Source organism: Somniosus microcephalus, unplaced genomic scaffold, assembly GCF_052327205.1.
Source record: "Somniosus microcephalus isolate GS21.2 unplaced genomic scaffold, FLI_Smic_1.0 unresolved_chr1, whole genome shotgun sequence".
NCBI lineage: Eukaryota > Metazoa > Chordata > Chondrichthyes > Squaliformes > Somniosidae > Somniosus > Somniosus microcephalus.
The window spans coordinates 105,114,634-105,129,270 of NW_028225179.1; the positions used below are offsets into that span (position 1 = coordinate 105,114,634).

The 14,637-nt window shown below is 47.0% G+C and overlaps 2 protein-coding genes across 2 annotated transcripts in view; both read right to left on the reverse strand.

Annotated features, from left to right (window-relative positions):
- Positions 1-12,013, reverse strand: part of LOC147095684 (complement C4-like) — a 39,484-nt gene extending 27,471 nt beyond the window's left edge. Inside the window, exons 1-3 of the mRNA XM_085974167.1 lie at positions 11,929-12,013; positions 6,387-6,555; positions 3,851-3,953 (exon numbers count right to left, since the gene is read on the reverse strand). Of these exons, the coding sequence (XP_085830293.1) occupies positions 3,851-3,953; positions 6,387-6,555; positions 11,929-12,013 (357 nt within the window). The remainder of the gene's footprint in view (positions 1-3,850; positions 3,954-6,386; positions 6,556-11,928) is intronic.
- Positions 1-14,637, reverse strand: part of LOC147095683 (complement C4-like) — a 623,807-nt gene that overhangs the window by 41,275 nt on the left and 567,895 nt on the right. The window lies entirely within an intron of this gene.

Below are 14,637 nucleotides of genomic sequence, written 5' to 3' on the forward strand. Positions count from 1 at the left end.
CTTGAATATATTTAATGAATTGGCCTCAACTGCCTTCTGTGGTAGAGGATTCCACAGGTTCACCACTCTCTGGGTGAAGAAATTCCTCCTCATCTCAGTCCTAAATGGCTTACCCCTTATCTTTAGACTGTGACCCTTGGTTCTGGACTCCCCCGCCATCGGGAACATCCTTCCTGCATCTAGTCTGTCTAGTCCTATTAGAATTTTATAAGTTTCAATGAGATCCCCTCTCATTCTTCGAAACTCCAGCGAGTATAAGCCCAATTGACCCAATCTCTCCTCATACGTCATTCCTGCCATCCCAGGTATCAGTCTGGTGAATCTTCACTGCACTCCCTCCATGGCAAGAACATCGTTCCTCAGATAAGGCAACCAAAATTGCACACAATGCTCAAGGTGTGGTCTCACCAAGGCCCTGTACAACTGCAGCAAGAAATCCTTGTTCCTGTACTCGAATCCTCTCGCTACGAAGGCCAACATACCATTTACCTTCTTAAATGCCTGCTACACCTGCATGCTTAACTTCAGCAACTGGTGCAGAAGGACACCCAGGTCTCGTTGCACTTCCTCTTCTCCCAATCTATTGGCGTCCAGATAATAATCTGCCTTCCTGTTTTTGCCACCAAAGTGGATAACCTCGCATTTATCCACATTATACTGCATCTGCCATACATCTGCCCAATCACCCAAACTGTCCAAATCATACTGGAGTTTCTCAGCATCCTCCTCACAGCACACATGCCCACCCAGCTTTGTGTCGTCTGCAAACTTGGAAATATTACATCTAGTTCCCTCATCTAGATCATTAATATGTATTGTGAATAGCTGGGGTCCTAGGACCAATCCCTGCGGTACTCCACTAGTCACTGCCTGCCACTTGGAAAAAGAGCCATTTACTCCAACTCTTTGCTTCTTCTCTGCCAGCCAGTTCTCTATCCAAGTCGGTACCTTGTCCCCAATCCCCTGTGCTTTAACTTTACACGCTAATCTCTTATGCGGGACTTTATCGAAAGCCTTCTAAAAGTCCAAATACACCACATCCACTGGTTCTCCCTTATCTATACTACAAGTTACATCCTCAAAAAATTTCAGTAGATTAGTCAAGCACGATTTACCTTTTGTAAATCCATGTTGAATTTGTCTGACGCTGTCACTATTTTCCAAGTGCTCTGCTATTACATCTTTTATAATGGACTCTAGCATTTTCCCCACTACCGATGTCAGGCTTACGGGTCTATAATTCCCCGTTTTCTCTCCACCACCTTTTTTGAATAGTGGGGTAACATTAGCTACCCTCCAATCTATGGGAACTGTTCCAGAATCTATAGAATTTTGGACGATGACCAGCAATGCATTTACTATTTCTAGGGCCACTTCCTTAAGTACCCTAGGATGTAGATTATCAGGCCCTGGGGATTTATCGGCCTTCAATCCTGTCAATTTCCTGAACACCATTTCCCTACAAATACTGTTTTCATTCAGTTCCTCCCTCTCATCAGACCCTATGTTCCCCGACATCTCTGGGAGGTGATTTGTGTCCTCCTTTGTGAAGACAGAACCAAAGTATGTATTTAATTGGTCTGCCATTTCTTTGTTCCCCATTATAAATTCCCCTGATTCTGACTGCAAGGGGCCTACGCTTGACTTCACCAATATTTTTCTCTTCACATATCTATAGAAGCTTTTACAGTCAGTTTTTATGTTGCCTGCAAGCTTACTCTCATACTCTATCATCCCCCTCTTAATTAATCCCTTTGTCCTCCTTTGCTGAATCCTAAACTGCTCCCAATCCCCAGGGTGGGTGTATAATGGGAGGGGTGTATAATGGGAGGGCTGTATAACGGGAGGGAGTATAACGGGAGGGTGTATGACGGGAGGGTGTATAACGGGAGCATGTATAACGGGCGCAGTGTATAATGTGAGGGTGTATAACGGGAGGGGTGTTTAATGGGAGGGTGTATAATGGGAGGGTGTATAACAAGAGGGTTTATAATGTGAGGGGTTATAATGGGAGGGTGTATAATGGGAGGTGTGTATAACTGGAGGTGTGTATAACGGGAGGGTGTATAACGGGAGGGAGTATAATGGGCAGGTGTATAATGGGAGGGGTTTATAATGGGAGGATGTATAATGGGCCTGTGTATAATGGGATGGTGTATAACGGGAGGGTGTATAATGGACGCGGTGTATAATGGGCGGGGTGTATAACAGGAGGGTATATAATGGGAGGGGTTTATAATGGGGGGGTGCATAATGGGCCGGTGTATAATGGGAGGGGTGTATAATGGGAGGGGTGTATAATGGGCGGGTGTATAACGGGAGGGGTGTATAACGGGAGGGTGTACAACAGGAGGGTGTATAATGGGCGCGGTGTATAACGGGAGGATGTGTAACGGGAGGGTGTATAACGAGAGGGTGTATAAGGGGAGGGTGTATAACGGGAGGGTGTATAACGGGCGCGGTGTATAACGGGAGGATGTGTAATGGGAGGGTGTATAACGAGAGGGTGTATAACGGGAGGGTGTATAATGGGAGGGTGAATAACGGGAGGGTGTACAACGGGCGCGGTGTATAACGGGAGGGGTGTATAATGGGAGGGGTGTACAACGGGAGGGTGTACAACGGGAGGGTGAACAATGGGAGGGTGTATAACGGGAGGGTTTATAACGGGAGGGTGTATAACGGGAGGGTGTATAACGGGAGGGTGTGTAACGGGAGGGTTTATAACGGGAGGGTGCATAACGGAATGGTGTATAATGGTAGGGTGTATAACAGAAGGGTGGATAATGGCAGGGTGTATAACGGGAGGGTGTATAACGGGTGGGGTGTATAATGGGAGGGGTGTATAACAGGAGGGTTTATGATGGGAGGGTGTATAATGGGAGTGGTATATAACGGGAGGGGTATATAGCGGGAGGGTGTATAGCAGGAGAGGTGTATAAAGCAAGGGTTTATAACGGGAGGGTGTATAACGGGATGGTGTATAACGGGAGGGGTATATAACAGGAGGGTGTAAACAGGAGGGGTGTATAACAGGAGGGTGTATAACGGGAAGGTGAATAACGGGAGGGGTATATAACGGGCGGTGTGTATAACGGGAGGGTGTATAACAGGAGGGGTGTATAACAGGAGGCTGTATAACGGGAGGGTGTATAACGGGATGGTGTATAACGGGAGGGTGAATAACGGGAGGGGTATATAACGGGCGGTGTGTATAACGGGAGGGTGTATAACAGGAGGGGTGTATAACAGGAGGCTGTATAACAGGAGGGTGTATAACGGGAGGGTGAATAACGGGAGGGGTATATAATGGGAGGGTGTATAACAGGAGCGGTGTATAACAGGAGGGGTGTATAACAGGTGGGTGAATATCGGGCGTTCTGTCCCATATCGCCCATTATACACTGTCGGCAACTGTCAGCAATATCCCCCATTGTCTATTATCTCCAGTGAAATGGTAAAACGATTCTGGAAGGAATAAAGGAGACTTTTGCTCTCTGGTTAGAAATGGTGATGTAAAGGAAGTATTTTACTGATGCTACCGTGTGCCTCACTCCGTGTCTGGAAGAAATCTTTTGTCTAGAAATGTGTCTTATGCTGTGGTGCAACACGGACGGTATTGGATTGGCTGCCTGTATAACTGATATTCAGCTCTATTGCAGTAAATGGAGCAGATTATCAAGCATTGTGTATAACGGGCAGCCAATCCGATACCGCCTGTTTTGTGCCGCAGCCTGCGATGAATTTCTAGGGCTTTGAATCCCAATACTGTCCTCTCCAGGACATTGATCTGAATCAATCTACAAACAGAAGCAATGCAAGAATTTCTGAATTGGTGAATTGATTCTACCTGATCGAGCTGCACCGTCTCAGGCTCCAAGCCACTGAGGAGTGAGATGTCGACAATGGCCATTCCAGACGGGGTCTGATCCTCCTCGCCTTCATCATCTTGCCTTCACCAGTAAAGTTTGCAAAGGTTAATAACTCAAATACTTACACTGCTAGCGAGCGTTGTCTACCCGAAGCTTACTGATAAAAACCACTGCAGAGGCCAGAGTGAAACTCTGTTGAAATTACACTGCACCAGATGTGAAGGGGCATTCTTACAATGGCTAATATGTTGTTTGTACATTTAACACTGTTGAAGCCATCTCTTTTGCAACTCATACTATGTGGCAGATGTACTGGAGAACATCTTTAAGATGATTACATAGAATTACAGGAAACTTCGCGATATCCGGCACCCACGGGACCAAGCTGCAGCCGATCTATCCAAACTTCCAGATAGACCAGCGCTAATGTTGTGGGATACGGAGGTTTTCGTCTCCGTATCTGACAACAAACACTGTTGCTTAGCAACAGCTTGTAAACACTCGGCCCGTAGCTTGGAAGCGTCTCTGAAGCTGTTGCTAAGCTGCAGAGACGCTTTCCAGAGCCTACCTGTTAAAAGAATGCCAGGAGAAGAAAAAAAACCTAACCAAAATGGCTGCTGATTTCTGCCGTTAGATCGAGGTTTCTGGACATACAGCCTCCGGATAAACCAAAGTTTCCTGTACATAGAATAAACAGCACAGAAACAGGTCGTCAGCTCAACCAGTCCATGCCAGTCATTTATGTTCCACTCGAGCCTCCTGCCATCCTTCCTCAGCTAACTCTATCAGCATAACCCTCTATACCCTTCTCCCTCATATGCTTATCAATTTCCCCTTAAATGTATCTAAACTATTCACCTCAACTACTCCCTGTGGTAGCGAGTTCCACATTCTCACCACTCCCTGGGTAAAGAGGTTTCTCCTGAATTTCCTGTTTGATGTCTTGGTGATTATCTTATATACCTAACAGGAAAGGATGAACAGGCTGGGGCTGTTTTCTCTTGAAAGGAGAAGGCGGAGGGTTGACCTGATAGAGGCCTTTAAAATTATGAAAGGTTTTAATAGACTATCTTACAGTGCTGGCCTCTGGTTTTGCTCTTCCCCACAAGTGGAAATACTCTCTCTGTGTCTACTCTATGGATGTCCTAGGGAGGAAGAAATCCCAATCTGCTCACAGCCTGAAAGTAATGGAGGAAGCAAAGTGCATGGGGTGGGGGAGTCTATAAGACATCACAAGAAGATAGATGGGTTAGCAGAATGGGCAGATAGATGGCAATCAAGTTAACGTGGGTAAATATGAATTTTGGAGTGATAAACAGGCAATGGGAATATAGACTCAATGGAACTACGCTGATAGATCGGGAGGGACACAGAAACCTGAGAATTCAAGTAGATCTGTCTGTGAAAGGTCATCCACAAGTAGAAAATAAACTATTAAAAAGCACACTTGTATTTTTGGCATTTGTAACTAGGGAGATACTGTACAAGGGTAAAAAAGCATTTTAATAAGACATTCTTACTAATTCAGTTTGGTTACTGGGTATAGTTTTAGAAACTATATTATAGAAAGACCAGTATTACAGCGATAGGGATTGTGTACCATTGATTAACCGGGATGGCACAGCGATAACAGGGTATAACTAGGAGGAGCCATTTCAAATATTGCTGTTATTTCCACTGGGGAGAAGGCTAAGAGAGGAATTGATGTTTTTTAAAAAATTATACAGGTAATCATATGGGGTGAAATTGATCTTTGTCAGTAGCGCAAAATGGACTCGTAGCCTGTTTCACATTCTGCCCATTTTGCTTCCACCATCCCAGACTGATTTATAAACCCATCCTGTATAATTGCAGCAAATCCAGTTTGTCACTTTCTCTGGTGGGGAAATGGTCACCGGATGGCCTGTAAATTCCTCTGTGCGATATTTTAAAGTAAAAAGACTTGCATTTATATAACGCATTTAACGACCACCGGACATCCCAAAGTGCTTCACAGCCAATGAAGTACTTTTGAAGTGGAGTCACCGTTGTAATGTAGGAAGCGCGACAGCCAATTTGCACACAGCAAGCTCCCACAAACAGCAATGTGATAATGACCAGATCATCTGTTTAAGTGATGTTGGTTGAGGGATAAATATTGGTCAGACACCGAGGAGAACGCCGCTGCTCTTCTTCGAAATTGTGCCATTGGATCTTTTACGTCCACCTGAGAGGGTGGACGGCACCTCGGTTTAACGTCACATCTGAAAGACGGTGCTTTGGACAGTGCATCACTCCCTCAGCACTGCACTGGGAGTGTCAGCCTGGATTATGGGCTCGAGTCTCTGGAGTAAGGCTTGAACCCACAGCCTTCTGACTCAGAGGTGGGAGTGCTGCCCACTGAGCCAGGGCTGATACCATATAGTCATACCCTTTTTAATTGGTTTCATGACTTGCGTCGAGCATCGAATGAAGATTTTTTTTAATGTGAGACGGATTGAGCAGTCGCTACAAGTGAGGTTCACTAATACTCACCATGAACAGACTTCATAGTAAATGGTCTGGTGATCTGAAGGTTCCGGGACATCCCTTTTCCTTCGGGAATGAAGATCGTACCAACCTATGGAGCCAAAAGGCGCGTCGGCTGGAAGAAGTTCGTGATCAGTAAATTTTTGCTCATCACCCTCAGTGTAGTCAGACGGTTCTGTGAGATAAAAGGGACAGGCACTTCATTCCTGTTCAGAGTACAAATTTAAAGGGGATGCAGGAGCAGCGATCCCTTGGGGTTCATGCACAGAAACCTTTGAAGCTGGCAGGACAAGTTGAGAAGGCTTTTACAAAAGCATAAGAACATAAGAAATGGGAGCAGGAGAAGGCCATTCGGCCCTTCGAGCATGCTCTGCCATTCAATGAGATCATGGCTGATCTTCGACCTCAATTCCATTCACCGGCCTTATCACCATATCCCTTCATGCCCTTACTAGTTAGAAATCTATCGACTTCTGTTTTGAATATGCCCAATGACTGAGCCTCCACAGCACTCTGGGGTAGAGAATTCCAAAGATTCACCAGCCTCTGTGTGAAGAAATGTATTCTCTTCTCAGTCCTGAATGGCCTACCCTTTATCCTGAGGTGGTGGCCCCTGGTTCTAGACTCCCCAGCAAAGGGAAACATTCTCCCAGCTTCCATCCTATTAGGCCCTGTAATAATTTTATATGCTTCAATGAGATCCCCTCTCATTCTTCTGAATTCAAGTGAATATAGGCCTAGTTTACTCAATCTCGTCTCATACGACAGTCCTGCCATCCCAGGAATCAATCTTGTGAACCTTTGTTGCACTCCCTCTATGGCAAGTATATCCTTCCCTAGGTAAGGAGATCAAAATTGTACAAAGTACTCCAGGTGTGATCTCACCAAGGCCCTGTATAATTGGAGTAAGACTTCTTTACTCCTGTACTCATGCAGGATCCTGGGCAAGGAAATTATGCTGAATCTTTATAATCACTGGTTAGGCCACAGCTGGAGTATTGTGTCCAATTCTAGGTGCCACAGGACGTTTGGTGTGATTTGGATATTATTCGCTCAGTGTGGAGTTTGATCATGTTTTCTTCTTCAATAAATTCAGCCTGGCGAACGAGGATATCCATTCCAGCTTTACTCCAATCAATAATTCGCCAAGTCAGTGATACTATTCAGCAACCCTGACTGTCAGGACCCAGAAAGAAAAGTTATCATCCCTTCGACTTTACAAGTGGTTGAAGTAAATGGATAAGAAAATGGTGTGGGATGTAAAGCGGAAGGATGTTAAGGCCTTTGGGGGAATGCCCAGGAAATTTACTAGAATGGTACCAGGGATTAGGGACTTTCGCTACCTGGAGAGACTAAAGAAGCTGGGATTGTCCTCCTTAGAGCAGAATCTCCATTAAGCGGAGATTTAATAGAGGTGTTCAAAATCATGAAAGGTTTCGAACACGTAATTAAGGAGAAACTGTTTCCACTGGCAGAAGGGTCGGTAACCAGAGGACACACATTTAAGGTAATTGACAAACGAACCAGAGGGGAGAGGAGTAGGTTTTTTTTTAACGCAGCGAGTTGTGATCTGGAACGCGCTGCCTGAAAGGGCGGTGGAAGCAGATTCAATAGCAACTTTCAAAGGGGAATTGGATAAATACGTGGAGGAGAAAATTTCACAGAGCAGGGGAGTGGGACTAATTGGATAGCACTCTGAAAGAGCCGGAACAGACACGATGGGCCGAATGGCTTCCATCTGAGATGTATCATTCAATAATTCCATGATTTCCCCACCACTGTTAAGTGAAGAGATGCACTATTTGTGTAACAAACTCTCATTTCCCTCCAACAAACACAACTAACAGAATCATTTATCGTTCAATGAAGTGAAAATCTAAAAGAACATTCGGTGTGATTTGGATATTATTGGCTCAGTGTGGAGTCACAGAGTTATAAAGGCACAGAAGGAGGCTATTCAACTCATCGAGTCCATGCTGGCTTTCTGTCGAGCAATCCAGTCAGTCCCATTCCCCGCTCTATACCCGTAACCCTGCAAGTTTATTTCCCTCAAATGCCTATCCAATCTCCCCTTGAAAACATTGAGTGTCTCTCCTTCCACCAATTCTGTCAGCAGCGATTTCCAGGTCCTTACCACTTGCTGCGTAAAAAAGTTTTTCCTCATGTCCCCCCTGTATCTCTGGCCCAAAACCTTAAATCTGTGTCCCCTAGTCCTTGTACCATCAACTAGTGGGAGCAGCCTTTCCCCATCTAGCCTATCCAAACCAGTCATAATCTTGTACACCTCTATTAAATCCCTCAACCTCCTTTGCTCCAATGAAAACAAATCCAACTTCTCCAACCTGTCCTTGTAACTAAGATCCCCCATCCCCAGAACCTTTCTGGTAAATCTCCTCTGTACCCTCTCAAGGGCCTTCACATCCTTCCTAAAGTGTGGTGACCAGAACTGGACGCAATACTCCAGCTGTGGCCTAACCAGCTCTTTATAAAGGTTCAGCATAAATTCTCTACTTTTGTATTCAATACCCCTATTTATGAAGCCCAAGATCCCATATGCTTTGTTTACCACTTTCTCAATATGCCATCTTCAGGGACCTATGCACATTAACTCCCAGGTCCCTCTGTCCCTGCACACTCTTTAAAACTGTGTGATTATGTGTATATTGCCTCTCCCTGTTCCTCCTGGAGTTTTATCATGTTTTCTTCTTCCATAAATTCAGCTGGGTGAACGAGAATATCCGTTCCATCTTTACTCCAATCAATAATCTGCCACATCAGTGATAACGTTCAGCCAACCCTGACTATCAGGACTAAGAGAGAAAACTAATCATCCTTTCGACATTACAAGTGATTGAATTAAATGGATAAGAAAATGGCCAGGGGTGTAAAGCAGGGGTTCTGACTCGCTATCGCCCAAGATGGATTTCACCCCTGAATATATTGACTGGAGTCTGGCACTGACTGGATTCTACCTGTCATGTGAAGGTGGCCAGTTTAACAGTAGTTTTGGTAGAAAGAATGAGGAGAGGACATATAAGCTTTTATTTCAGATTTCCAGCATCCGCAGTATTTTGCTTTTGGACATATAAGATAAATGGTACAATCCTAAAGGGGGTGCACGAACAGAGAGACCAGGGGGTATGTGTGCACAAATCATTGAAGGTGGCAGGGCAGGGTGAGAAAGCAGTTAAAAAGACTTACAGTATCCTCGGCTTCATAAATAGAGGCATAGAACACAAAAGTGTAGAAATGATGATGAACTTGTATAAAACACTGGTTCGACCCCAACTGGAGTACTGTGTCCAATTCTGTGCACTGCACTTTAGGAAGAATGTGAAAGCCTTTAGAGAAGGTGCAGAATAGATTTACGAGAATGATTCCAGGAATGAGGGGCTTCAGTTATGTTGATAGACTGGAGAAGCTGGGGTTGTTCTCCTTGGAGCAGAAAAGATAGAGAGGAGATTTGATAGAGGTGTTCAAAATCATGAGGGGTCTGGACAGAGTAGATAGAGAGAAACTGTTCCCATTGGCAGAAGGGTTGAGGACCAGAGGACACAGATTTAAGGTGATTGGCAAAAGAACCAAAGCCGACGTAAGAAAATACTTTTTTACGCAGCGAGGGGTTAAGATCTGGAATGCACTGCCTGAGTGGGTGGTGGAGTCAGATTCAATCGTGTCTTTCAAAAGGGAGTTGCATAATTATCTGAAGGAAATAAATTGGCAGGGCTACGAGGAAAATGCGGGGAAGTGGGACTAGCTGAGAGTCGGCACGGGCTCGATGGGCCGAATGGCCTTCTTCCGTGCTGTAACCATTGTATGATTCTAGTTTCACATTCTAGGCTTTCTCATTCGTAAACTCTAAGACGATCGAGCAACACCCACCCCACCCCTCAAGATCTGAACTAAATCTGTTCATAGTCTGGTTGAATGTCTCTCATGACACAATAAACATGACACTGAGATACTGAGGGAGCGTTGCTCTTTCAGAGGTGCCATCTTTTGGATGAAACGTTAAATCGAGGCCCCGTCTGCCCTCTCAGGTGGACGTAAAAATCCCATGGCACTATTTCGAAGCAGAGCAGGGGAGTTCTCCCTGGTGTCCTGGCCAATATTTATCCTTCAACAAACATCACTAAAAAATCAGATGATCTGGTCATTATCACATTGCTGTTTGCGGGAGCTTGCTGTGTGCAAATTGGCTGCTGTGTTTCCTACATTACAACAGTGACTACACTTCAAAAGTACTTCATTGGCTGTAAAGCGCTTTGGGATGTCCTGAGGTCATGAAAGACGCTGTATAAATAATCATTCTTTCAAGTCTTTTTTTTCACTTTAAAACATATCTATTCAACGTACTGTGTTTTGTAAGAGTTGGCCAAGCCGATCCCTTGCTAATGTTTAGAGAAATAGCAGGCGAGTGTCTCACCTCCTGACTCCCCAAAGCCTTTCCACCATCTACAAGGCACAAGTAAGGAGTCATGATGTGGAGATGCCGGTGTTGGACTGAGGTGGACAAATGTCAGAAGTCACACAGCACCAGGTTATAGTCCAACAGATTTATTTGAAATCACAAGCTTTTGGAGCGCTGCTCCTTTGTCAGGTTCTTTATCTGCTCCTTTATCTCTCCACTTCAACTGACGAAGTAAGGAGTGTGATGGAATTCTCTCCACTTGCCTGGGTGAGTGCAGCTCCAACAATACTCAAGAAGTTCAACACCATCCAGGACAAAGCAGCCCGCTTGATTGGCACCCCATCCACCAACTTAAACATTCACTCCCTCCACCACCAGCACACCATGGCCGCAGTGTGTACCATCTACAAGATGCACTGCAGCAACTCACCAAGGCTCCTTCGGCAGCACCTTCCAAACCCGCGACATCTTCCACCTAGAAGGACAAGGGCAGCAGGTGCATGGGAACACCACCACCTCCATGTTCCCCTCCAAGTCACACACCATCCTGACTTAGAAATATATCGCTGTTCCTTCATTGTCGCTGGGTCAAAATCCTGGAACTCCCTCCCTAACAGCACTGTGGGAGCACCTTCACCACACGGACTGCAGCGGTTCAAGAGGGCGGCTCACCACCACCTTCTTAAGGGCAACTAGGGATGCACAATAAATGCTGGCCTTGCCAGCGATGCCCACATCCCATGAACGAATTAAAAAAAGAAAAGAAACATAAGGTGGGCCATCGATGGGCGAAGAACAACAGTTTGCCTCCTGCCCCCGAACCATGGGGTAATGTTGGATCTGATCAATGTTGAGGGTTTATGGGGCAATCCCATGTGCAGGCCAGTGTAAACTCGCACCTTTAATAAGGTTCTCCGTGTTCTTTCTACAGAAAGGATTTAAATGTCAGCATCACCCCTTTCCCTTTAAATCTAGAAGTTCCTTATTAATGATAGATAACAATAAAAAACCTGGGCATTTGTTACATTTAACCGTGAGCTTGGTGTGATCCAGAGGTACACATGGACCTTGTGCCTACATTCAGATCACTCTGGGCTCACTGGCCCCATACACATTCTGCAGTGGACACATACTTACGTTTAAGCTCCACTTTGCCTTTGACTGTGATGGAGAGGTGAACTTTATTACAGGTACTCCAGGGCTCCTCCATTACATGGTACATTTTGCGTAACTGGAAGTTTCAGAAACATGTTCATGTTAAAGGCTATCTCTTAAAGTCACAGCACGGTGCAGAACATGTACTCTGATGTCATCGTATATCAGTAGCGGGATATCAATAGTAATTCAAACTCAAATTGCTCCATATCTGCATTACAAACACTTTCAGTTCATTCACGAAATAGCGTCAGGTGAAATGTGATGATAAAAACTAACAGCTTTAAGGGGATTGCTGACACCAAACTGAAGCCAGGAAGTGAAACAGAAAGATTTGCATTTCTGCAGCATCTTTCTCCACCTCAGGACGTCGGACAGCGCTTTACAGCAAATGAAGTACTTTTTAAAGTGTACTCACTGTTGTAATCTCGGAAACATGGCAGCCAATTAATACACAGCAAGATCCCCCAAACAGCGATGTGATAAATGACCAGATCATCTGTTTTCAGTGATGTTGGTTGAGGGATTACTATTGGCAGGGGCACCAGGGAGAACTCCCCTGCTCTTCTTCGAATAGTGACCGTGGGATCATTTACATCCACCTGACCTATGTGCTCCATACACACCCTAATATCGAGGGTCGGCCCTGATCAGCCTTGCTCTTGGCGGATATCTACCCCCTTCCTCCTGTCTGCACTGGGGAAGATGGAAGGCTGCTGTTGGCAGGAGTATTCGATCTCACAATGCATAGTGGGAATTCCCTTCTGAAAGACAGCACTTCCGACAGTGCAGCGCTCCCTCAGTACTGCCCCATTGACAATGCAGCACTCCCTCAGTACTGCCCCTCCGACAGTGCAGCACTCCCTCAGTACTTCCCCTTTGACAATGCAGCACTCCCTCAGCATTGCCCGTTTGACAATGCAGCAGTCCCTCAGTACTGCACCTCCGACAGTGCAGCGCTCCCTCAGTACTGCCCCTCCGACAGTGCAGCACTCCCTCAGTACTGCCCCTCCGACAGTGCAGCGCTCCCTCATTACTGCCCCTCCGACACTGCAGCACTCCCTCAGTATTGCCCCTTTGACAATGCAGCACTCTCTCAGTACTGCTGCTCTGACAGTGCAGCGCTCCCTCAGTACTGCCCATTTGACAATGCAGCACTCCCTCAGTATTGCCACTCCAAAAGTGCAGCACTCCTTCAGTACTGCCCCTCCAACAGTGCAGCGCTCCCTCAGTACTGCCCCACCGAAAGTGCAGCGCTCCCTCAGTACTGCCCCTGACAGTGCAGCACTCCCTCAGTACTACCCCACCGACAGTGCAGTGCTCCCTCAGTACTGCCCCTTTGACAGTGCAGCACTCCCTCAGTACTGCTCCTCCGACAGTGCAGCTCTCCCTCAATACTGCCCCTCCGACAGTGCAGCACTCCCTCAGTACTTCCCCTTTGACAATGTAGCACTCCCTCAGCATTGCCCTTTTGACAGTGCAGCAGTCCCTCAGTACTGCCCCTCCGACAGTGCAGCGCTCCCTCAGTACTGCCCCTCCGACAGTGCAGCACTCCCTCAGTACTAACCCTCCGACAGTGCAGCGCTCCCTCATTACTGCCCCTCCGACACTGCAGCACTCCCTCAGTATTGCCCCTTTGACAATGCAGCACTCTCTCAGTACTGCCCCTCCGACAGTGCAGCGCTCCCTCAGTACTGCCCATTTGACAATGCAGCATTCCCTCAGTATTGCCCCTCCAAAAGTGCAGCACTCCCTCAGTACTGCCCCTCCGACAGTGCAGCGCTCCCTCAGTACTTCCCCTTTGCAATGCAGCACTCCCTCCGTACTGCACCACCGAAAGTGCAGCGCTCCCTCAGTACTGCCCCTGACAGTGCAGCACTCACTCAGTACTACCCCTCCGACAGTGCAGTGCTCCCTCAGTACTGCCCCTTTGACAGTGCAGCACTCCCTCAGTACTGCTCCTCCGAAAGTGCAGCTCTCCCTCAATACTGCCCCTCCGAAAGTGCAGCATTCCCTCAGTACTGCCCCTCCAACAGTGCAGCGCACCCTCAGTACTGCCCCTTTGACAATACAGCACTCCCTCAGTACTGCCCCACCGACAGTGCAGTGCTTCCTCATTACTGCCCCTTTGACAGTGCAGCACTCCCTCAGTAGTGCTCCACCAACAGTGCAGCTCTCCCTCAGTACTGCTCCTCCGACAGTGCAGCGCTCCCTCAGTACTTCCCCTTTGCAATGCAGCACTCCCTCAGTACTGCTCCTCCGACAGTGCAGCGCTCCCTCAGTACTACCCCTCCGACAGTGCAGTGCTCCCTCATTACTGCCCCTTTGACAGTGCAGCACTCCCTCAGTACTGCTCCACCGACAGTGCAGCACTCCCTCAGTACTACCCCTCCGACAGTGCAGTGCTCCCTCAGTACTGCCCCTTTGACAGAGCAGCACTCCCTCAGTACTGCTCCTCCGACAGTGCAGCTCTCCCTCAATACTGCCCCTCCGGCAGTGCAGCACTCCCTCAGCACTTCCCCTTTGACAATGCAGCACTCCCTCAGCATTGCCCCTTTGACAATGCAGCAGGCCCTCAGTACTGCCCCTCCGACAGTGCAGCGCTCCCTCAGTACTGCCCCTCCAGCAGTGCAGCGCTCCCTCAGTACTGCCCCTTTGACAATACAGTGCTCCCTCAGTACTGCCCCTCCG